General features: G+C 31.2%; 1 protein-coding gene across 1 annotated transcript; it reads left to right on the top strand.

The window, feature by feature from the left end:
- The first annotated feature begins 4,452 nt into the window (after positions 1-4,452).
- On the top strand, positions 4,453-17,248 carry LOC107442855 (uncharacterized). Its single transcript, XM_016056515.3, has 3 exons — positions 4,453-4,585; positions 9,503-9,577; positions 14,574-17,248. The coding sequence occupies exons 1-3, from the start codon at positions 4,574-4,576 to the stop codon at positions 16,749-16,751; spliced, it is 2,265 nt and encodes a 754-aa protein (XP_015912001.1). The 5' UTR covers positions 4,453-4,573; the 3' UTR covers positions 16,752-17,248.
- The last annotated feature ends 7,135 nt before the right edge of the window (positions 17,249-24,383 follow it).

The following is a 24,383-nucleotide window of genomic DNA, read 5'->3' as shown; positions in this document are numbered from 1 at the left end:
CAAGGCACGTAAATGTTAGAGGAATATAAAGTTTTCTATTTCAAAAATAGCTTCAAAATTGAAAAAAATCTTTCTTTTTTAAATTACTGATTTTACTTGACTTTATTTTTGTGAGTGTCTAAATTTCAGGAGGGGTGAAACGCATCGTTTGCCCCATCATCTAAATTTTAGAGGGGCCCACTGCCACTGAGTTTGACGCAATCAACTACATGCAGCTGTGGCCTTTCCCCTTCTCTGCAAAGCGTGTTTGTTCTTTTAAGAAAGGGAAATAATTTGTGAAAAGGTGTTTTACCGTTTTTTACCCTTCCCTTTATATTATAGTAGGTACGTAATTACAAAAAAGAAAATTTTCATCAACACTATCTTAACACAATTTCTTTCCTACATATATATAATTAGAATGCTTTATTTTGAAAAAAAAAACATGATGTGGTCTCTTCATATAAGGCCCCCTTGACCGTCGGGGCCCCGGGGCGGTGCCCCGGCTGCCCCGGCGTAGTTACGGCCCTGATGGGAAGGCGATCGCATCTGGCACGGAATGTTGATGACCTCGTTCGACAATTGGATCGAATTTGGCAGGAAATACCACAAGAGACCATCCGGGAGCTTTATCGGTCTATGCTACGCCGTGTGTGTATCGCCTATGCCACACCTTATTGAACTTGTTACTGTAACTCTGCAATAAATTATGCAATTGTTCTGAAATTTTAATCATTTACTATTCTGTACATTGTCTTCCTATCAACCAATTTTCGTTTCAATCGGACAACTCCTTCTTGGTGCTACGATTTTTTTGTTATAGAGTGTACTTTTAATGTTAGTTAAATAAAGAAACAAAGTTCAATCACAAAAAAATTTTTAGAATCTGATTGGTACAAATCCTTCGTGGGCCCGTTAACGTACGCGATGAGAGTGCTTTTGTGGCCGAGCGTTAATACGAATTCTCGGTAATAATACGGATGCTATGTCTGATTTTCGGAAGAATTGGTGCGAAATCGGTCAAGTTGTTCCTGAGAAATCGAATTTTAAATATTTGACTTTTTTAAAATTCGATTTCACTGGAACTATAAAGTGCGTTTTTGTTACTTTAATAAATGCAGTAACTTAACTACAAAGAAATGAAATTTTTCCGAACACTTATCTTTCTATATTAAGAAATCGTAGGGACGGCCCAGTTGTTTTAGATGTTTGACTTAACGTTATATTTTGATTTGCTGTGCAAATAATGTAAAACTAAGAAACTTGGAATTAAGAATGATTGTAGAAAAATGCACTAGAAATACGATGGAATAAAAAAAATACAAAATTCTACTGGCGGTAGGAATACAACTACAGAAATTTTTGCATGCTAAAAGGGCCTGGGTACAGGGTGCTTTTACTTTTCTTCAAAATTCCAATGTGTTTGAAAGTTATTGCAATTTACTGTGCTTTTACAAAAAGAATTTTTTCTCATCTTTTTTTTCTGCCTTACATTAGATTTTGTTTCACTACGAGCAAAAACTATAAGATTTAAAATTTTGAAATTACGGTGAGCTGTAGAAAAAAATACAAAGAGTACGACGGAATAAGAATATTTAACGTACAACAATAAGTTCGAGAAAACCGTTAAAGTTGTTGGAGAAAAATCTAGTCGATCACTACAACTACAGTTTTTTCTTCTTCAGATTTTTAGCTTTTAATATTTATTAGTGGGGGTGCCATCCCCTCTACAGAGGATCAAAATTGTGATGGCATGTCTTCGGATCATCCTCAGGGATGTTTCCCAGACCGTCGCCAATAGCCCATTCTACAGTTCTAGTGCGACGTAAATGAACAAGAACTTTAATATTTACTATCTATTGGATTAGGCACTTAATAACTCTGAAACAAGAAACTAAGAAAAAGAAAATTACTTATTTAAGCTTTATTACTTATTTATGAATTTTCAAAATGAAGTATTTAATAGTTATTAAAATAATGAGTATCAATGAATCTCCTAATTTTTTTTCTTCCTATGACCACCTTGAGAAAGACTTTTTGTCAAGATAGGCATCTGAAGGGCAGATTTGTTCACCACTCATTCAGGGGCACCATATTAGGTGGGCCGACGTTGCTCCCACAATAAGGTCAGATAGTACAGAGAATGTAAGAACATCCATGCCCTGCCCGGGATTCGAACCCAGAACCTTTCTGATGCAAGGACAGTTCCCTGACCCCTACACAGGCCGATCAGCTGAATCTTCTAAGTAATTACAGACCAATTTTTTTGTCGGTTGGGCTTTGATAAATGAAGGTACCTTGGTGATTCTTTGATCATGGGACAATCTTGGAAGGGTTTATAAACGCGCTAAAATATATATTTTTCGTACAGGGATGTAGGGTCTAAAATGACGTGGAATGTATGGAAAAAAAAACACCAGGGGTGAAAAAAAATGCGTTTATTTACAAAATCAACGTAAAGTGCTTCTAAAATTATATCATAGATACATAATGAATAGGAAAATAAATAAATAATTAAAAAAATATGAATTTTCTATCCTTTTAAATTTGTCTTCGAAATAGAAATTTTGGAGACCTTCGGTTTCTGTTTTATCATATATATGTCATTGATAAGAAGATAGCAAATATTTTTCGCGGCCCCAAGAAACCTTGATATAAATCAAATTATAGAACTAGAGAAAATGCTTTCTTTAAGCATTTTTAAGTAGCTGTTTAGAAAAAAGTGGTTTTTTGGAATAAAATCAGGTAAGGATCTTTTTATGGGTGAAAATCTAGTGATTAGTCTTTCTGAGAGCATCAACGTAAGCGAATATTGAAAGGAAATAAAATCAAGCAAATGCTTCTGCTCTGGAGAGTCTTGATCAATGGTCGACAACGTTTTTTTTAAGTGGTTCATTTTTTGCACAAAAGAATTTTCGGTAGCTGTGGTGGCTCAGGAGGAAGAACGTTCGCCTCGGTGATCCGGATTCGAATCCCATCGGCGGCTGGTTGATACGATTTCTACTTCTGGCTTGCACCGATTACAGTGCTGACTAAAAATATCTTCTGTGGTAGACGGATCATGAGTTGGTATACCCTTGCCGTTAGTATAACCGTGGGAAATTTTCGTGGTTTCCCTCTCCATGCAATGCAAATGCGGGTTAGTTAAATCAAAAAGTCCTCTGCGAAAGCGGGTTTGTCTCAATGCTTGACCCAGGAGCTCCCTTGTCTTTTGGGTTGGGTTCAAAAGGCTATGAAGTTGAACATTGGAGGTCGTAAATTCAGAATCGGGTCGGCTGTTAAACACCGGTTATAAAGAAAAAGAAAGTTATTTTTTTCTGGTGGGTTACATCATTTCTATTTTAGATTATACATTATCTTTAAAAGCAGAATTAAAAAACATTATACTGGTAGCATAGTCCTATATTTTCCCAGTGGATCACTTGGTGACCCACGGGTCATAAGTTTCCGACCATTGGTCTACATTATATTCCTGAAAGGATTAGCAGGATCTTAAATATTTTAGGAATTACAAGCTCCTGAACAACCTGTTTTTTAAAACTTTCAATATTTTTTAAGTCTTAATCCGACGAAACAAAAATAGGGATTTCAATAATTTTTTATTTTAGCCAACAGTCAAGAGTTAAAAAATAGAGAAATTTTAATTTCGTGTTTAATATTATTTCGATTGATCATTAAATTGAACCAAGTGTAACAAGTATGAAATTCTTTTTCAAGATTTTGTTTTTAATTTTGACTGGGATAATCTAAAATTAAAAAAATATTTAGCTAATGCAATAGCGTAGTCTCTTTTTTTATTATAATTTTTTTATAATTTATAATTTTGACTGAAATAATCTAAAATTAAGAAAAAATTTAGCTAATGCAAAAGCGTAGTCTCTTTTTTCAAAATTTATTTACTTTTTTTTTTTTACTTAATCCTCTAATTCATTATATTCAATTATCATTATTCAATTTTCTTTTTCATTTATTTGAAATTTTTGTTTCTAAAATTTAATTACGACAAAATTTACTTCATTAGTTGGGAGCGGCTCTTAAACAATTACTTTTCTTTTAAATTCAGAATTTATCTTTTGCATGAAGATTAGATCTTTTGTATGAAGGTGGATAGATTTTAAATTCATGACACCGTTTTATTGTTAATTTTCTTAAGAAAATATTTTTAATTACATTTTATTGCATTGTATGCATGCTCTTCGCAAAAAAGATGAACGGTTTACAAACTATGAAGTTGATAAACAAAATCAGCATTGATTTCACACTGAAATATTCCAAGAACAGAGTTTCAAACAGCCCACAGCGACTAGACTAAATAATTCGATAGATTTCCATCAAGAAACAAACTTGACCTTCTTATGGTTTGATTCCATAATGTCCTTCATCTATGGCCACTCCCAATGAGAAAACCTGAACTAAATTAGTTTAAATTGAGTTTATTTCTAATACATATTCGCATTAATTTGAATCATATATGGAAGGTCATTTCTGTTGACCACTGACCGGTATTTAGAGACATGTTTAATGAGAGTACGTGGCACTTTTTAGTTATCTTCCAAAGGAAGAGTTTCTCGTTAATAACGACTAACTTAACAAGATGATTCATCTGGTAAGAGAAAAATTTTATTTTTATGAACTAAAAACTAAAGTAACTTTTAAAACTGATCTAATCATAGAAATAAAATAAAAAATTTGATAAATAAAAATTCATCCATAATTTTTTTTTATTTTTTGGTTTTTAGTCTTTTTTTTTGCGCCATTTCTGTTTTAATGCTATATCCATACTAATCTATTTTTATTTCAGATGTTTGCTTCTTATAGATACTTGCTTCTCGTTTGTTCTGTTATGACGAAGTCTCAAAAGATGCTCAAAAATGATATTCCGTTTGCCATCGTTAGTGGCCACATAATTTTGTTATTAAATAAATCTGATATTGGTGAGAATTGTAATGTTCCCACTTTGAAAGTGACAGATTTTTTAAACAAAAGCAAAGGAATTTAGAACTATATCGTTTAGCCGGTTTGTAGTCATTCTTACAATCGAATTAAAATGGCGCTTTTATAATCTTCATATAAATAAAAAAATATATAATTCATTCACAATATAACGCTTTAAAAATCTACATCTTGATAAAAAAAAAATGAAGAATTCAATCGCAATATAATCCTTTTCAGTTTACATTATGTCCTAGAAATTATTATTATGTTGTTAAATACAGGCATTACTTTATTTTCTTAGCTTTATATTTGCAAATAAATGTATAGTATTCGTTCGCCATAAATTGTTTTTTCATCAGAGAGCAAATATGAATAGGCATAATATAAAACAAATATTAGAATTATGTAAAAGAAATGTTTGAATCCCTATATTACATAAGTATTGAGTAGTTTATAGTCCAAAACAATTTTTTTATTGTTGACGGCTCATTTTTACTGAGCAGATGACGACGTTGTATGGTTCTTAATTTACAAATGAAATCCGGATTTTCATTCCATTTGAATGCTATCTTTCCGGCAGCAGAGATTTTCCAGCATGGCAGCGAGCTCTGCACATTAACCCTTTGACGCAGACTTTTGATTAAACGTATTTTCCATACTTTTTGCATTATTTTATGTTAATTTAAGTCAAAATAAGCGAAAAATATTTATTTTGAAAATGCCACGCATTATTACAAACAATAGCTCCCACGCCATTAGTTGGCGTGTGCTCCAGTGTTTTTCAATTTTAGTGTTTTAATAATTTATGATTATGAAATACAACATCAAACATTGATGTCTTTTTCTGCGTTAAAGGTAAAATCGTCCTAACACATCTTACTTCCAAACATTATTTTTTTCAAATCTGCACTTATTTGCAGTTATTTAGATAGAGAAGAAACAGTTATTTATCATTGAAATTTCTACTACTCAGAAAATTTTTTGATACTCTTTTTGAATACGAACGCAAAAAAATTTTCAACTACACTTTTATTTTTGTTTTTATATTTCAGAACGAATATATTTCTGAATCTAACTGAAATTTTTAGTTACTGTTAGACTTTTGTTTTATAATTACCAAAAATCTATTTTAGCTCGTAATTAGAATATATATATATATAAAAATAAAAGCGACACCGACATCCCAACTGTGTTAAATGACTTGAATGACATTTGAAGTTTATTTTTAATTTATGTATTCTTTTATTTTTTAACAGCAAACAAACAGAAAGAGAAAGTTTTTGAGACCCCTCTTTTAAAGCATTTCTAATTGCGATATAGCTGAATTGCGATAACTCGAAGTTAAGTGGAATAGTTTTTTTTTTCTTTCCCTGTTGCCCGATTACAGGCTAAATTTAAATGGTATTTATTCATTTTTTAAAATAATATTGTATAAAATTACATTTAAATTTAAACAACATAACGTTTTTATGTAATAGGTTCTTTGATTTTAAAATTTAGCTACTCGTTTTTTAGATTAAGCTGAATTTTCATAAAAATAATTGCTGTCTGATTTTGTTACGGTCGCAGAAAAATTTTGGATTGTGAAGATTCATTGGTTGCATATTCACTCTTTAAATTTTTCTAACAGGGTCATTAGCATAAAATTAATAGAACTTAAATTGTATTTTTTAGCCACAAAATATTTTTTTTTTGTTTCTCTAAAAGTGGTGCTTCTTTAAATGAATTCTATGATATTACTTAATTGCACAACATTTTATGTTAAACATATTTAAAAGCTAATCTAACTTCTAACCGTTTTTTTAATAAATTATTATTTGATAAATTATTATTTCAATAATTTTTTAATATTTTTTTATAAGTTTATTTATAATAATAAACTTTTATACATGACTACGTCTAGTCAACGTATGCAATTGAAATACTGAATGTAAAAATTGCCAAATAATATTAGGAGTTAACTTTTTACACTATTTCTAAATTATCTCTCTTGAAAAAAACATTTAATGCATTTTTACAGTAACCAGAATTTTAAAACAAGTTTTTGAGTGAAGTTGCTATGGTAGCATATCAAAATGTTTAGGCTTAAATTTTTATTTCAATGGAATAGAGAACTAAAACTTTGAAACCAAATATTTATTAATATAACAAAAATCAGATCTTAATTTAATGCTTTTAATTTTGATGTACCTTCCATAAACTCTTTTATTGCTTAATTTTGTTAAATTTTTTTTTCATCGCTAAAAAAATTATTACGTGGCATCCACGGATGTTGTTGAACTAAGCGAGCAGCAAGTTATATGTTCTCTTCGATTTTTAAAACTATTCAAGATTCCAAAAGAGTTGTTTGGTTTCAGTGTTAACAAGATAACTTATTTGGAAAGAAGTAATGTTTTATTTTAAGAACTAAAGGTGAAACATCTTAGAAACAGTTGTTGTTGTGTTGGAACATTCGAAGAGCTTCGATGGAAAAAAAAAAGAAAAGAGAAAGAGAGAGATACAAAATTTAGTTATCAAGAGTACTTATGCTTAGCTGTATACACATAAACAAAAACAATCTTTGCAATCAAAATACTTTTTATTTAAATGCTCTACTGTAAATCTAATGGAGAAAAAAAATACACAAAATAAAAGCATTATAATAACAAAAAATAAAATTTAAAAGAAATTTAAAGGTTTTGTAATAACAAACAAATTGTGATCGATTTATTTTGTATTTAAAAATCTTAAAGATAGCGTGAAATTAAGATAGCGTGTTTGCTATTGCAACTTAAATTAAAATAGCGTTTATGCTTTGTTGATTTCTAACCTTAACCTTGGAATGTTATTTTACCTCAGGACGAGTGCCAAGAAATTATTCTAAATGACTTGATGCGTCTTAATTATAATTCCTACACAAGCTCTTTTCAAGTCAGCCTTAAATAAATAATATTGAAAACAATAATTATTTTAAAAGTTCTCTTGTCTTTGAAATAATATTCATGAAAACAGTCCTTAAAACTGGGTTAGGTGGGATGATTTGACTAACTAAAACAGCCTTGTTGTAGTTAAAATTTCTTTTTTCGTCCTTTGTCTGTAACTTCATTTTGGAACGTCGTATTCTTTTAACATGTATTGATGACCAGGTGGTCACTATGTGAAGTAAAGTGGCCCTGAAATGTTTATTATTTGTAGATCAATTTTCTTTATGTTAAAATTTTTCAGTATAGATATGTTTCTAAGGGACTTTTTTACAAATGTTTAACACGAAAAACAAAAAGAAATATTCACAAACAAAGAAATTCTTCAAATATGTAGATCTAACTTTTAATCTCCAAATATCGGTTTCTAAGTTTACTTTACTAGGTTTACGTTTACTTTAATAAATTATGTTTACTTTACTAAGTTACGTTTAATAAGTTACCTTAGAAAAAAAAGTATATGGTTTAGTTTAAAATTGACCGCCTAATCCAACCTGACCCAAATTCATAGAATTTTATTCTTTCTCTTAAAAAAAACTTACGAATGGAATTTAATCTTTACTTTTAAACTTAAATGCAGCTTCCAAGAGTGTTTTTGATGGTATAGATAGAAAATATTATGAAGTAAACAAGTAGAGGGAAAGGACTGAAATGGGGAAATTTCTTGAAATGGAATACTTTGTACGCAATGGAATTGGAACACCTGTATTTTATTTACTAGCAACTCTAAAAATATTAGTTATTTGTTTAAATAATAACACGTATATTTTTTCTCTCCCTAAAGAGAAAAAATGTGCTGTAAAAAATATGCGTGAATCCTATAAAAGAGAATTTATAAAGGATTACGAATTTTACATTACTGCTATGCATCAATGAATAATTCAAAAAAATGCATGTAATTTTATTCAAAAACAAAACCATTCCGAAAACGTTAAATTTAGAAAATCTGATGTTCAAATACATAGAAAAATCGTATGCTAATTTTAAATACGAAATACGGAAATCGTTCATTTTAAAACGAAAAAAACTCACTTTAAATATGAAAATCGTTTGCACTCTAGAAATATTCTTTAAAAAGATGCATCAAGCATTATATTACATAAATAGATTGTAAATTAATTGTGGTGCGTAGATTAAATTAATTGTGATATGTAATTAATTGTGTCATATTTTTCAGATAAAAAAATTTTTTGAAGTGAAAAAAATAATACAATATTTTTAAACAAATGATTTTAAAACAGCAAATTTTTTGAATTACCAATTTTAAACCTTGTTTCTAGCCAAATTAAGACATAAAAAGACTATTTTCAACAGTAAATGTTAAAAGTGAAATTTATGTATTAAAGTAAAATTTAGCATACTTCTGGTATATGATATATGAAGATTTTTTTCGGGTGACAATTGTTAAAATAAAAATCCAATTTAATATATTTTGGACTCTTTAGGCGAGACAATTGCTAAAAAATATTTACTCTAACGTAATTTTATAAATGATATCTTTTTCATAAAGCGAGTCTTAAAAAATGAAAGTTAAATTTAGCATATTGTAGTTCAATTTAAATTTATTCAATAACTATTTACATTTCATTTTTGTGTTTTATTTTATGTATTTTTATTTATATTTTTAGGTATCTACCCTCTGGGTAGTTGCTATAGCGATCCAAACGTGCCTGTGTAGACCAAGTACATCGTTAGAAAATGAAGTAAGTTTGAAGGAGTTACAATTAGAGTTTTACTTTTGTTTATTGTAATTTTTGTTTTATATACAGGACACTGAGACCCTGGGCAGCAGCACAGGTTTATTTGAGGCCTATACAAACACACATTTTTCAAAAATTGTTTTAAATTAGCAGCCTTTGAAGAGTTAGAATATCTAACTGTAATTAAATATTCTAATTTCTTAACCCCTCCTCCAATCCTAACACCTTAATTAATTTTAAGCAAAATATTAACCAAAGTGTAACCGTCTAACTGTTGGCCACGGGTTTGCTAGAGTGGAAGTACTTCGATTTAAATTTTTATTTCCAAAAGATGTATGTGATATTGTCAAAATTCATTATGTATTGAATTTTAGTAATGATATGAAATCTGTCCAGCAGCCATTAAATCACATAAACCACTATAAATAAGAGTTCGGAACATTTCAGCATAGTAAGCAACTGAAATACACTGGTTATCATAAATTAAGGAAAATTCACAAAAATCGCGATAACTCAAGAAATTACACATGGAATTTTATGAAACTTACCCACAATATACAACACATAGTAAGGTATTAAACAACATAAAAAGAAATTATCAGACATTAATAGTAGTATAGAAATTAGCACATGTATAAAATAAACAAATTGGAAGTATCGGTTTGCAATAGAAAAAGTACCTTTAATATGGAATATGATTGCCTCTAGAAGCAATACAGCACAAACAGCGATGTGTGATGCTTTCAATTATGCGGTCTATCAGTTCAATAGGAAGTGAGAGCCATTGCTCTTGTAAAGCAGTTGCAAGCGTGGCAAGGGTCTGAGGGGGCGGATTGATGGCAGATACACGCCTCCCTAGAGCATCCCAAACGTGCTCGATAGGATTCAAGTCCGGGGATCGAGCTGGCCACTCCATGCGAGTAATTGTTTCCTGTTGAAGATAATCATCAACAATGCGAGCTCTGTGTGGTCTTGCATTATCGTCCTGTAACAGGAAGCAATCACCAATTGCCCCGGCATATGGGCGCACATAAGCATCAAGGATGTTGTCTCGATAAACCTGAGCATTCACGGTTCCCCTTGGAAAGACATGGAGGTATGTGCGCCCTCCTAAGGATATGCCTCCCCAAACACAGACACTGCCTCTTCCGTATGCATCTCTTTCACGGATGTTTGATGGATGATAACGGGTCCCAGGTTCTCTCCATATCAAATAACGTCTACTGTCACTTTCTAGACTAAACCTGGACTCATCCGTAAAGAGAACAGGCCTCCATTGATCTGACGTCCAGTGGACATGTTGTCGGGCCCACTGCAAACGGTCTCTCCTATGGCGTGATGTGAGCGGCACGCAAATGGCTGGTCGTCTCGCATACAGACCACCTTCGTGGAGCCTTCTGCGCACAGTTGACGTTGACACCAACCTTCCGGTGGCTGCAGCAAGAGAGGATCTAAGATGTGTCGGAGTAGCGGTTCTATTCCTGCGTGCACTTAATGTCAAATATCGGTCATCGGCACTGGTCGTAACAGTTGGCCGTCCTTGACTGAACCTCCTAGATGCCGAATCTGTGGTTTGAAATTGCCTCCAAAGTCTATGAACCACAGATGGACTCACATTTAGCCATCTGGCCACTTCTGATTGACTCTGCCCTGCCTCTAGTCTCCCGATGGCTCTCCATCGTAGTTCTTCAGGCAAATGATGCCTAGAGGTCATTATTACGAATTGGCTATCTCAGATTTTCAATGTCGCAATCACAGTAAAATTTGTGTGCTTTCTCTCAAACTTGGACTTTTATGCTCCAGGCAGATGACGTAAGCCGAGTGCAGCGCCACTAATTTGCATATTGCAATTTTACTCAGCTACTCTTAGTGGACAACATATGCAAATTTTGCACGGTTTGGCTTACTTTTGAAAGAGTTATCGCTATTTTTGTGATTTTTCCTTAATTTATGATAACCAGTGTATTAAAATTATTTCCATTTCTGCCGTGATATAAGATAGAAAACTCATCCCAATGCTCCCTTACGTACTGTACTACTTCTTCACTCACTTCTCGAGAAATAAATAAAAAAAATGAGATGAGATAATAAAATAAAATAAATAGAAAATGAAATAAAATAAATAAAAAATAAAATGAAATAAAATAGCAAAAAAATAAACTGAATTAATAAAATAAATTAAATTAAATAATAAAATAAAAAATGAATAAAAGCAATTAAAAAAATTAATAAATGGGTTAAAATTGGTACAGACAGTTATAGGAAACCATAATTATAATTACATCAGAAAAAGAATGTCATAGGACCCATCATCCTAACGTGAATCAGATTTCTAAGGGAAACTTTGAAGTCTGTGCCCACTTTGGGACTTTATGATTTATATCAATCTATTTTTCACATATCCAAAATATGCGATGTCTTTAGAGATAGAAACGAATTTTAACCAATGCCAAATTAATATAATAAATAAAACTAGTGCAAATGAATTATATCGAGCAATAAAAGATCCATTTACAGCGCAATGAAAAAAGTAATAATAGTTAAGAACCGAACAGTGTCAACTTAAAGAAAAAAAAAACTTTTCAACTCATATGTAGTTGGAAACGCCTATGTAACAGTTGCGGTTTCAATTGTGAATGACCTATTGGATTGTAGGCAGTTTAATAAGGTTCGCGTGCTTCAATTATCAAAAGTCGTTAATAGACAAGTTTTATTCCGTTTCCTTTTTAAATCTAAGTTTGATTGTAGGAAGGTAAGGCAAATGTATTTATCTCGAGGTCAAGTGATCAAGGCTGGATTAGAAATATTACAAGAGGAAAAGTCAAATGATTTATTAATTGCCAAAATTTTGAAAAGAAAAATTAAATTATTTTAAAGAGTTGCGTAATGAAAAGTTACGAATCCTGTTTTTAATTTTTCGGAAATTCAAAATAGGTGGTAAAAATGCAATTATTACCCAGAACAACTAAAGTGAAATTAATTCAAATTATTTTGGTAAGTTTCGTTGGTTTTTGGTCGTTTACGTTTTCGTTCTGATAATAGGTGCGCTCTCTTAAAAATAATTGTTTGCAGAAATTTATCAGAAAATGACTCAACTTTTGATGATTAAAAAGTTATGTAAACTGATATATACAAAATTGTAAACGCTTGGAAGGAATTTAACTCTGTATGATACTTTTCATGATACGATATCTAATATTTATTACTGATCGCTCGATTTTTATTTTTAATTGTGATATTAATGATCCTATTATCTCAAAAACAAAATTACGGCACAAAGTTATTCCCAATCTTTTTCTAAAATTTTTAAACTATTGATTGTTGAAGCCAAATAATAAATGAAAATTTTAAATTCACTTGAATTTAAAATTGTTGTTAATAAATCTTAGTTATCTCTGTAATTTTTTAAACTTGAAAGAAAATTGAACTGTTCTTGTAATTTAAAAGAAATACTAATATTTTTATCTCTCCTTTTTTATTACCTTTCTCTTCACCTCAAATTTTCTTTTGTCCCGCAGTGGACTGATCGTTAAGACACGGTTCCCAGCAGATTACCGAAGTCAAGCATCACTGACTGCGGTCAGTGTGCGGGTGGGTGACCACTTGGATCAGTGTGCGTAGGGACCGAGGGTGTGCGGTATTGGTCCTCGTTAAACTGTTCTACCATAAAAGGCTCCACTTCGCGTGCAGGTCGTCGGGCTACCGAAGCGGGGATGCCATCACCTCCGCAGAGAATCAAAATTGTGATGACATGTCTTCGGATCATCCTCAGGGATGTTTCCCAGACCGTCGCCAATAGCCCATTGTGAAGCTCTAGTGCGACGTAAATGAACAAAAACAACGAATTTGATTTTAAATTATGATATAAATACTCCTAATTAATCAAAAAACAAAATTGTAGTACAAAATTTTTTCAATCTTAAAAAACCAAAATTTTTATTAAAAATTAAAAATTGTTGAAACCAAATAAGAAAGAAGAGAATTTAAAATCTTTGTGAATGAGTGTTAATTGTCTTGAAATACATAAATTTAATCTAACTCTTAATACATATTTTTAAAGATAAATGAATTGATGATTTAAAGTTTTTTTAAATTTTTTTAGCACCACACATTTGTAAAATTATTTTTTTAAGTCCTTTTTAAAACATTTTTCATACAGGGTGTTTCATTATCATAAGCTGTTTCGTAATCACTGCTATTAATTAGTCGAGAAGGATTTTTTTAAAAAATAAATGTTTTAAAAATCCTTTTCAACAATAAAATGCTCATTATGGTTCGAAAATTATTATTTAAATAAATTGTTGTTGTTGACGTATGCCTGTTTAGGTAGAAGGGATGCGATTGTTCTTGTTTTCCAGTAGCGCCATCTATGGCCAAGAATTCGACTTCTATCACATCATACGTCTCACCCATTTATAGGGCGGATCCATTCATACATCCATTCATTCATTCACAGATCGTAATTTTGACCTGAATCAGAGAACGATCGATCTCCAATCCAGTACCCCCAGAGGTATTGATTTGTTATGGGAACACGGAGGACTTTTGCGACTCGACAGATTTAACGTGCATCAGTCACTTTACTACACGGGGAGTCTTCGATCGGCGGGGTTTGAACCATAGAGTTGGAACCCACGAACTCTCGGACATGCACCAGTTCTCCACCGATCAGAAACTTTCAACAAAATTTCTTCAATTAAGGAAGGCGGAATTGAAAATACATCGTAGAACCAGTTTAATTGTAGAATAAATTTAAATGTTTTTGAAATAGTCTTTTTTTTTTTTTTTAACTACAATCAATTCTTCCTTGTTAAGACATTAATTTGCTATTCCGAACGTATATATTTTTAAATCAATTTTAGCAAGGAGTATAAAAATACATATTAAGGTCTTATTACGGAAACAACTTGTATATAAATCTAAATTGTGAAAGGTTGAAAGATTTATTCGAATTTACTCATCTTTAGCATAAAGATATAAATGTTTTTTTTTTCTTCAGGAAAGCAAGTTTGGATACAAGTATAAAGTCTCTCACTCTCCAGGAGCTTCTAATGTTCACCTTAGCTTTGGTAAAAGCAAGCTTGATCAGACGTCTTACAACATTCCTGAGAGAGATAGCAGGACATACCAGTATGAACCAAGTTCACTATCAAAATCACACCAGCCTACGCATTTAAGCCCAGCCAGCTATTTTGCAGATGGTGGTCATCACGGAAGACCAGATTCAATTAGCAGAGGACCAGGTCAAATTTATGCTTCACCTTACGATTCCGACAGGAAACAGATATCTGGTGATTATTCTATTAACGGTGAAACTCATGAACCGAAGCATTATCAATCAGTTCCTGAAAGCTACACACCCAGCTTTCATTCTGGATCTGGGGTAAATGAACCTCCTAAATCTCATTATTCAAGCCATGACCTCAACGCACCTCTTCACACTTCAAATCCAACTATAGCTAGCGGATCCTCTTATCCAGTTCCAACTTCCCAAAATCATATTGATGTACCCGTGCATTCTCCAAATCCGCATTATTCCGTTCAAGCATCCAATCCTGTTCATCATCCTCAACAGGAAAGAATAGCACCAGAGGAGATTGGAAGCTATGCTCAACATCCTCCACAACCTATTCCTATTGCGCAACATAGCGTCGATGTTCAGCCATATGCACAAGATCCAAATTTAGCCATACCGCCATCTCACCCAATACCAGTTTCACAACATGATATTAATGTTCCCTCTTACTCACATGATCCAATTCAATCGCCACCAGTTGGTGCCAAATATGCGATTATTCCATCCGGACCTCCTTACACTAAGGATACATTTACAGCTGATATTATTCACGGACCACAAACTGGAGAAGCAAGTCCTGTTTTAGTAGCACCTGTATACGAAACAAACAAACCGGCACCAGTTTCACACTCTATCTTGTTACCTTATGGCCCGTCTGCTCCCCACCCCGTCTCAGAAAGCTCGCCAAGTGGCAATATTCCATTACCTTACCCTGATAGCCACATTAATACCTTAACTCCCACTTCCCATTCATCTCAAATTTTGCTTCCAGCTTCTGTTGACTCAATCGATACTGTTGGAATTAAAACCATTCCTTCTCCAAATAGTCATTTTCAACCCCAAGAAAAAATAGAAGATTTAACTCCTATTTCACATTCAACTCAGCTTCTCATTCCTTCTCCCGCTCTTCCATCAAACCCTACTTTGATAAATGTAGACAATCATCATCTTCCTTCTCCAGAGAATATTGCTTCTCTGCCCCCATTATCTCATTCTTCGCAAATTATCCTTCCTATTGCAGTACCTCAGGTTAATCAAGACGGAATCAAAACTGTTTCTTCAGGTTTCATTGCAGAAAATGCTCCGATCCCACCCCAAGAAAAAATTGATAACTTAGCTCCTTTTTCACATTCAACTCGGCTACTGATACCAGTCTCAGAAAAAACTGCTCCTGTTGAGACCTTTCATTCTGTAGATCAAACGGTATCTGGTTTAGTACCAATAGCTCCTCCTTCGCATGCTACCAAGCTTTTGATTCCTTCTGATATATATCTTCCCCAAACGCCTGGTGTCTCAGAACCTGTGTCAGTGCATACTTTTACAGAAAATGGTCATGTAAATAATCCAGAGTTTTCCCTTAGTCCGTTCCCGCCACATCCAGTTGGCTTATTTTCTGAAACAGGGCCGAATCATTTTGAATCTTCTCCTGATCTTTCCCCAGCATCGCATTCTTTCAGGTTGAATGTACCTCAATTAACACCTGGTGTTTTGCCCGTGATTCCAGATGAAAAACCTGGAGAAAACTTTACTCCAATTGCAGTGGACACTCCAACGATTAAAACAGACAATAACATTCCACCAACCTCTCATTCTTTTAAATTAATTCTACCTGAACCATATGCTCTTCCTGATTTAACAGAATTAAGTGGTGGGAATGCAGACAAGGATGAAATCAAAGATGGATTGATTCCTATTGGAGCTGATGCCGTAACATTAGCTTGGCCTCCTACTCCAACTGAACAGAACGCTTTCGCACCACAAGTTCAGTATACTGAGCCAAATCCCCAAAATGAAAATTTCAAATCATCAGACGCATCCTTGTTGGCTGTGGAAGCCAAAAAACCAAGAAGGAAAGGAAGGAAAATAAGGAAACGTTCCTAAATCAGAATTATTTATTTTGTTTTATTCAATCTAAGTCAAAAGTAGAATGCATTGTTCTCATAGAGAAAACAATAACGTGATTTCTTTTGGAAATCTGTAACTCTTTTTAAAATATTAATCACATTCCAAACAATTGTGCTAATTTTTAAGATTACAGTTCTAAAAAAAACATTATAAGCAATTACCAGAAATTATTCTTTTGTGATTGGCTCCATAGGCATAATTAGCGTAGGAAGTGTTAATTTATTTCAATGTATTCCGTGTAGAAAAGATTCGTATTAATTTCTTCATCATTCTAATTATGAATTTAAATTTTAATTGCTATCGAAAGAATAATTTGTCCCGATATTAACTGATAATGCATTTTTTGTTAATTTATTTCAATTTATTTATCTTAAATTACTTGTTTGTTTGTTTGTTGTCTATTTTGTATGGAATCTAGAATATATATTGTTGAGAAGATATAATGCTGTATATTAAAAGAATGTTTTATACAATTTTTATCTTGAGAGTTTAAATGAAAGTATAAATGTATAATCTATGGTGTTATTTCTTAAACATTTCTTTAGTTCATAGCAAATAACAATAAATATTTTTAAAGAAATAATCATTCGTTAATTTAGTAATTTTTTCCCATTTAGCACTCATTACATACTTTGAAAAAAAAATTGTTCCTAATTAATATAGGGAACATGGAATTTATATCTTTTTTTAACTTAAACTCTTTTCCCCCAGTAAAAACTCTTGCATCTGGAAGAGTTAAATCTTATAATGAATATTTGCATTTTAAAATGTAGATATTTTTTTTTATCTAGTTAATAATAAATATAATATCGTATTTAGTTAGTTATAGATTAAATAATATTGAAAAAAAAATTTAGATTTTCATAACTAAATCTTTGCAGCAAACTATTCATTTAAAGAAAAGGAAAAAAAAAACATTTTTCAAAAGTTTTCGATGATCACTTTTACACATAAAATATGGTTTTTTCGATTCAAGTAATTTTATTAGAATGTGTAAGAGTAAAAATATTACGCATAATAAATAAATTAAAAAAATATAAACACAACTATGTTAAATATGCTTCTGATAATTTTACTATTTATCATCATACATATAATTAATTAATAGAGTTATGTTAATTACTTTCCTATGTTCTATGTTCAAGAAATATTGCGCTAAGAAATCGAAACAAGATAAAATTAAATAATTCAATGTGATACAAGTACCAAAAATTTTCCTTTTTTTTAAAGAAAAAATAACTATATTTAAATACGGCAGAAATTTTTTTTCACTCTATAATCTTTATAAATACTGCAAAATGTTTACATGTATGTATCTGCAATATGTATACAAATCAAATGTATGTATACAAATCTGCAATTCTGAACTGATCAGCACCAAATTTGCTAAAAATACGTTCAAAAGCGCGGTGAACTTAACTGTCTACCGACTACATCCGATAACTGGTTCACGCCCTACATCTCAAAGAATGAGTTTTCCATAAAATTTAGTAACGATTTTATATAAGGCGATATACTAACTTGCACCTCTAATCAATTAAATTTGTTTCATCCTTCTTTCTTCTGTATTATTTATCTAAGTTAGGCTATCATAAGTAAAATCAACGTTAATAATTTCACGATGATGACAAAGTATTAAAAAATATATATATTTATAAAAATACTAGGAGGCTCCGCCCCCTGCTCGCTAACGCTCGCCAACCCCCGAGAATTGCTACGCAATCCTATGTGGTTCACGACGTGAACCATGGCTCGCTGCGCTCGCTCGCCAATGAACACAATGTTCTAGCACAAAGACGTAGTATATTATCATCAAAGACATAGTATTTTATCATCAAAGACATAGTATTGTACTTATGTAGAAGAATTCTATCAATGTTCTTATTGGCTTTTAAAAAAGTATATGTTGAAAAAATCAAAACATTAGCTAAATGAGAAACATATTAGCAAAATAAATTATCAAATATTGCAGTTACTCACCTAAATTCAACTAAATGTGTATAATAAATTAGTTAATGCTAGAAATTCTGAAAGTTTTAGAAAAAAATTTTATTATTTAAAAATATAAACTTTAAACCCTAACTTTTCCTTGTGAGATAATAACCCTCAAAAAGTCTTTCATTTTCAAGAACACAAAAATTTGTTTTATCGCCAAATGAAATATTTTTTGGTGATCAGCATTATTGAAATCAATTTCTATATTAATTAACATTTGTGATAAAGTACATAACATTTTAGAACAAAATAAGGATGTTTTACATACAATAAATTAAAATGCATGGCTGTTAGCATTACCCGAGAAATACCACGTGGAGGTCGCCATGCTGCATTTCTAATCGGGGAGTTTTGATTTTGGCAGTTCCCCTTGCCTACTGCCAATAGAAGTTTCAATTAAATTTTTTCCAAAAAACATTTTTTTCTGCAAAGCTCTAAGAAATTAACACTAAGCATTTAGAATTTCTTTGAAAACACAATTATAGATTTGGCATCTTGGAGCAATTACTGAAAGGCTGTCAAATGACTTAACTCTTGACAGGCCAACATAAAGTTGTCCATGACTAAAAACTTGTTTAGTCAATACTAAACTGATTTTCTCAAAAGTCTGACCTTGTGACTTATTTATAGTCATGGAGAAGGCCAGCCTAATTAATTCCTAATTGAGTTTAAATTAAATATTATCATGTTTTTAGGGCATGAATCTGAATTGAACAACCTGATAATGCTCACTCTGGTAGTGCATTCCGTTTTTAAAAGCGCTATATGTTGAGCCACCTCATCTAGATTTCCCATGTGACATTTTTAGCAGCAATCATTGATCGATTTTCTAACGTTGCCATTCGGGGAGCTGTAATGAGGCTTTTTTTTGGTGCCGTGTAAGAGAAATATATATATAGATTAGCTACGTGTTTCTCCTACGATTTTTGCAAATTTTAATTACGCCTGCAAATTTAAATAATGAAAACTAAACAAGAACTATTAAAATAGACTAGAAGTTATTAGGAAATAGACTAGAAGACTACTGAGCTATGGAAAAATTTTGATAAATTGTGAATATCCTATTTTAAAGTATATTATATGTATAGTTAATCTTTCTTTCAGTGAGTTGAACTTTTAACTCAGATTATGGTACATTTAATATTATAAAGCCTCAAAAAAATAATAATAAGGAACACAAATGAAAAGAAATTAAAGGTAATGAATTGTCTCTTTAAAAATTATCTCAATAGAAAATATTAGAAACGTTTCACGTGCGAAATTAAAATAGGAATAGCTATATTACTCCTGTAAATGCAGTTTTGTAATGGATGTAGTTTGTGTGCAGGGAAACAAACTACAGTGTGTCTCGTTTAAAATTATATCATTTGAATGTGTTACAACAAAAACATAACTCACATTAAAGAAATAAAAAAAAGATCGATTTTCTCTTTAAAAATTATCTTAAAAGAAAATGTTAAAAACGTTTCGCGTGTGCATAAAAATAAGTCTAGCTATTTTACTACAGCTTTGTATTAAATGTAGTTTGTGTGAAGGGAAATGGACTTCAGTGTGTCTCGTTTAAAGATATATAATTTGACTGTGATAAAACAAACAAATAGCGCACACAAATGAAAAGAAATCAAAAAGTGATGGATTGTCTCTCCGTTTCCTTTACCAATTTTTTGGAAGAAAAAAAAATGCAAAAAATCAACATATTTATTATTTCATTAATAAATGCAAGTAACTAAAACAAAACTAAATACACAGGTTTTAAAATGAAATTTTACTTTTTCTTATGTGTAAAAAACATTTAATTTACCACCAGTTTACTGTTCCGAGTTATCTCGGGCAAATGAAAAAAGTTAAATATTAGTCTTTATATGATAATTTTTTAAAAAAAAGGGACAACACAAAAGTGATAGTTTCCAAACGCCAGTGAAGTGATGCGCCATTTTTGTAACTCTTTCTTTTCTATTTAAATTCAGCAACCATCGCATATACAATATCACACAAAACACGTGTGCAGTACAACAATCCAGCAACATAACTTGCAAACAAACTTAGCAAACTTCCAATCAGAGCAGATTATTATTGTTATTATTATTTTGCGTCCGGCCGAGTAAAAACGTGATAAAACAAAACGTACTAGCAAATTCAGCTTCGCCCGAGTTTTCTCGGGATAATAAATATTTGCAACAAATACATACACGAATTGACTCGGGGTAATCAGGGAAGCGGTTAAAAAATACCTCAATTAAAAATGTTAAAAATGTTTCGCGTATGAATTAAAAAGAGGAATAGCTATTTTACTCCTGTAAATGCAGATTTGTAATGGATGTAGTTTGTGTGCAGGGAAACAAACTGCAGTGCGTCTCGTTTAAAATTATATCATTTGAATGTGTTAAAACAAAAAACATTTCGCACACAAAAGAAATCAAAGGTGATCGATTTTCTCCTAAAAAATTATCTCAATAAAAAATATTTAAAACGTTCCACGCGTAAAATAAAAAGAGGAATAGCTATTTTACTCCTGTAAATGCAGCTTTGTAATGGATGTAGTTTGTGTGCAGGGAAACAAACTACAGTGCGCCTCGTTTTAAATTATATCATTTGAATGTGTTAAAACAAAAAACATTTCGCACACAAAAGAAATCAAAGGTGATCAATTTTCTCCTAAAAAATTAGCTCAATAAAAAATATTTAAAACGTTCCACGCGTAAAATAAAAAGAGGAATAGCTATTTCACTCCTGTAAATGCAGCTTTGTAATGGATGTAGTTTGTGTGCAGGGAAACAAACTACAGTGCGCCTCGTTTAAAATTATATCATTTGAATGTGTTAAAACAAAAAACATTTGGCACACAAAAGAAATCAAAAGGTGATCGATTTTCTCCTAAAAAATTATCTCAATAGAAAATATTAAAAACGTTCCACGTGCAAAATAAAAAGAGGAATCGCTATTTTACTCCTGTAAATGCAGTTTTGTAATGAATGTAGTTTGTGTGCAGGGAAACAAACTACAGTGCATCTCGCTTAAAATTATATCATTTGAATGTGTTAAAACAAAAACATAACTCAACATAACATAACAAAAGGAGATTAATTATTTCTTTAAAAAAATTTTCAATAGAAAATATAAAAATGTTTTGCGCGTATGATAAAAATGGAAGTAACTCTTTTACTCTTGTAAATGCAGCTTTGTAATGAATGTAGTTTTCGTGCAGGGTGGTGTACGTCATTTAAAATTATATCATTTGAATGTACTAAAACAAAAACGTAACGAACTCACAAATGAAAAAAAAAAGGTGATCGATTGTCTCTTTAAAATTTATTTCATTATAAAATGTTAAAAGCGTGCAATGTGTAAATGAAAGAAATAAAATTTGATCGATGGAAATAAGTAACTTATATTGATATGTTGTTAATAAGTTTAATATTAATTAACTACTATTAATCGTAAATATATAATTATTATAGGTGATATATAAGTTGGAACTTATAATTGTTTAAACGAATACTAATATGCTTCAAGCATATAATTACATATTTATAACAAATTATTTACATTAATTATTATTTATTTCATTTTTACACATTTATAACAAATTATTTATTTTATCGCAAATCCTTATTGTAACCTTAAAGAAATAGTTACTTTCATACTTTCACTCTAAGATTTACTTTCAGTACAAATAGTGTATTGATATCATCCTTTTCATTTCTGCATATTCACAATGATAAAACTGACCAACGTCCCGCGAAAACTAAAAACTGGTAATAGACCATATTCGAAAACCCATTGCTTTACTTTCCCAATGATTTAAAAAACCTCTCTGTGTTAGAGATTGTCTTCTAGGAATTTTTGTACTCAGTATTTAATTGGAAAAGTAAAACAGTGAGTATTCAAATATACTTTTAGAAACTTAACCAATTTCCTAGTATTCTTACAATGCTACTCAGGTTAACAATGGCAACCTATTTCAATACCAAAACAGTTACTCATATTTCATTCAAATGAAATTGGTGACAGAAAGTAGTTGCAAAATGTGAGTAACACAGGTAAAATGGTAGGTAACAGAAGAAAATCTTTAATATTAAATTTTATTACTTTTCTTCATAAAGTCATTTTCTAAGTTCTACATTATAAGAACCTGTCTGATAAAATGTTAGCTTAGAGATATAGAGAAAAACGCATTAATGAAGTGGAGTAATTAAATAAATGATTCATTAATATTCTGCAATATTTTATTTATGTTTTCTGAAGATATTAGGGTGGTGAAATTTGTTTTCTGAATTGAAAAAATATTATTTAAAACCAGCATCAGAACAGACGGGTTAAATTGAATTAAAAACTAAATAGTTCAAGAAGTTACATAGACGACTCACTATAGGTAAAATTATCATACCTGGTTTTAATTTTAACCCACAAGAGCGACTTCAAACAATTTTACCTTATTATTATCGAAAAAGGTAGTATAAGAGGTAGCAGCTATTTTCTACAAAGCCTACTAAGTTTTTAAATTTTAAACATATTGATATTTTGAAAAAAATTTAGCAGAATTTTAGTTCCAATTCATTTCATACATTTTTACTAATGCCTGAAGCATTAAATAAGGGTATAGAAATATCATACTAATATACAAGTCACATCCGATTATGTATATTAGTATAATATAAATCATTACAACGTAGGGATTAAAATTATTATTTAGTTATTTATGTAATTATAATTTTTTAGTTATTTGTCTATCGGGATTGGATCGCATTCGTCTTAAGTTAATAACATGTTTTAAGATTTATCTTCAAACAAACTGATTAAAGACGGTTTTAATCTCTCTTTTAAACACTAATGCTTGTTCAGAGTTTGGAAAAGTTTTTTTTTTCCCCTCCATCTTTTACACTTTAAAGTTAATTGGATTTTCACCCAGACAAAAAATTACAATAGGAATGAATGCCATTTTGATCTTATTTTGAAATATGACATAGCTTTTTTTTCTTTCTCGAAAATTGAAAACATCTTACAGAACAAAGCGAAATTTTCGTAGTCGCAAATCTCTAAGTATTTATCAAAAGTTGAACTGGTAACGTTTTTTCATTTTTGATTTTGTGTTGTTTGGCGAATTAGTCTCTTTTGCCCTTTTTTTCTTAAGTTTAATTTTTAGTAAAACGCTAAACTACTTCGTCATTCTTGTTTAAAAGAATCAGTTACAAATTTCGCATGACTGACTGTCAACTGAAGTTTTTTTTATTTTTTTTTATTTATATTTTATAACCGTCGTTGAACAAATAATCCAATTTTGAGTGTATGACTACCACTGTTCAACTTTGCAGCCTTGTAATTTTGAACCAAATCCTGAGGACAACGGAGCTTCTGGACCAAGTATTAGGAGATATTTGCCACAGTGGAGGACTTTTCGATGGAACGAACCCACATTTGCGTTGCATGGAGAAGAAAACCACAAAAAAAAACCCACGGATAGTGGGTAGTCTGGCGGCAAGAGGACTCTAACCCATAATCTGTTTACCATTGAGAATATTTTACGTCAGCACCGTGGTCGGTGTGACCCAAGTGCGGAATCCGTATTTATCAGCCATCGCTGGGATTCGAAACCGTGTCACCTCACTGGGAGGT

The sequence above is a fragment of the Parasteatoda tepidariorum genome, chromosome 6 (genome assembly GCF_043381705.1).
Source record: "Parasteatoda tepidariorum isolate YZ-2023 chromosome 6, CAS_Ptep_4.0, whole genome shotgun sequence".
NCBI classification, from domain to species: Eukaryota; Metazoa; Arthropoda; class Arachnida; order Araneae; family Theridiidae; genus Parasteatoda; species Parasteatoda tepidariorum.
Note: the sequence above shows the minus strand (reverse complement) of the source record. Positions and strands in the feature narration are given on the sequence as shown.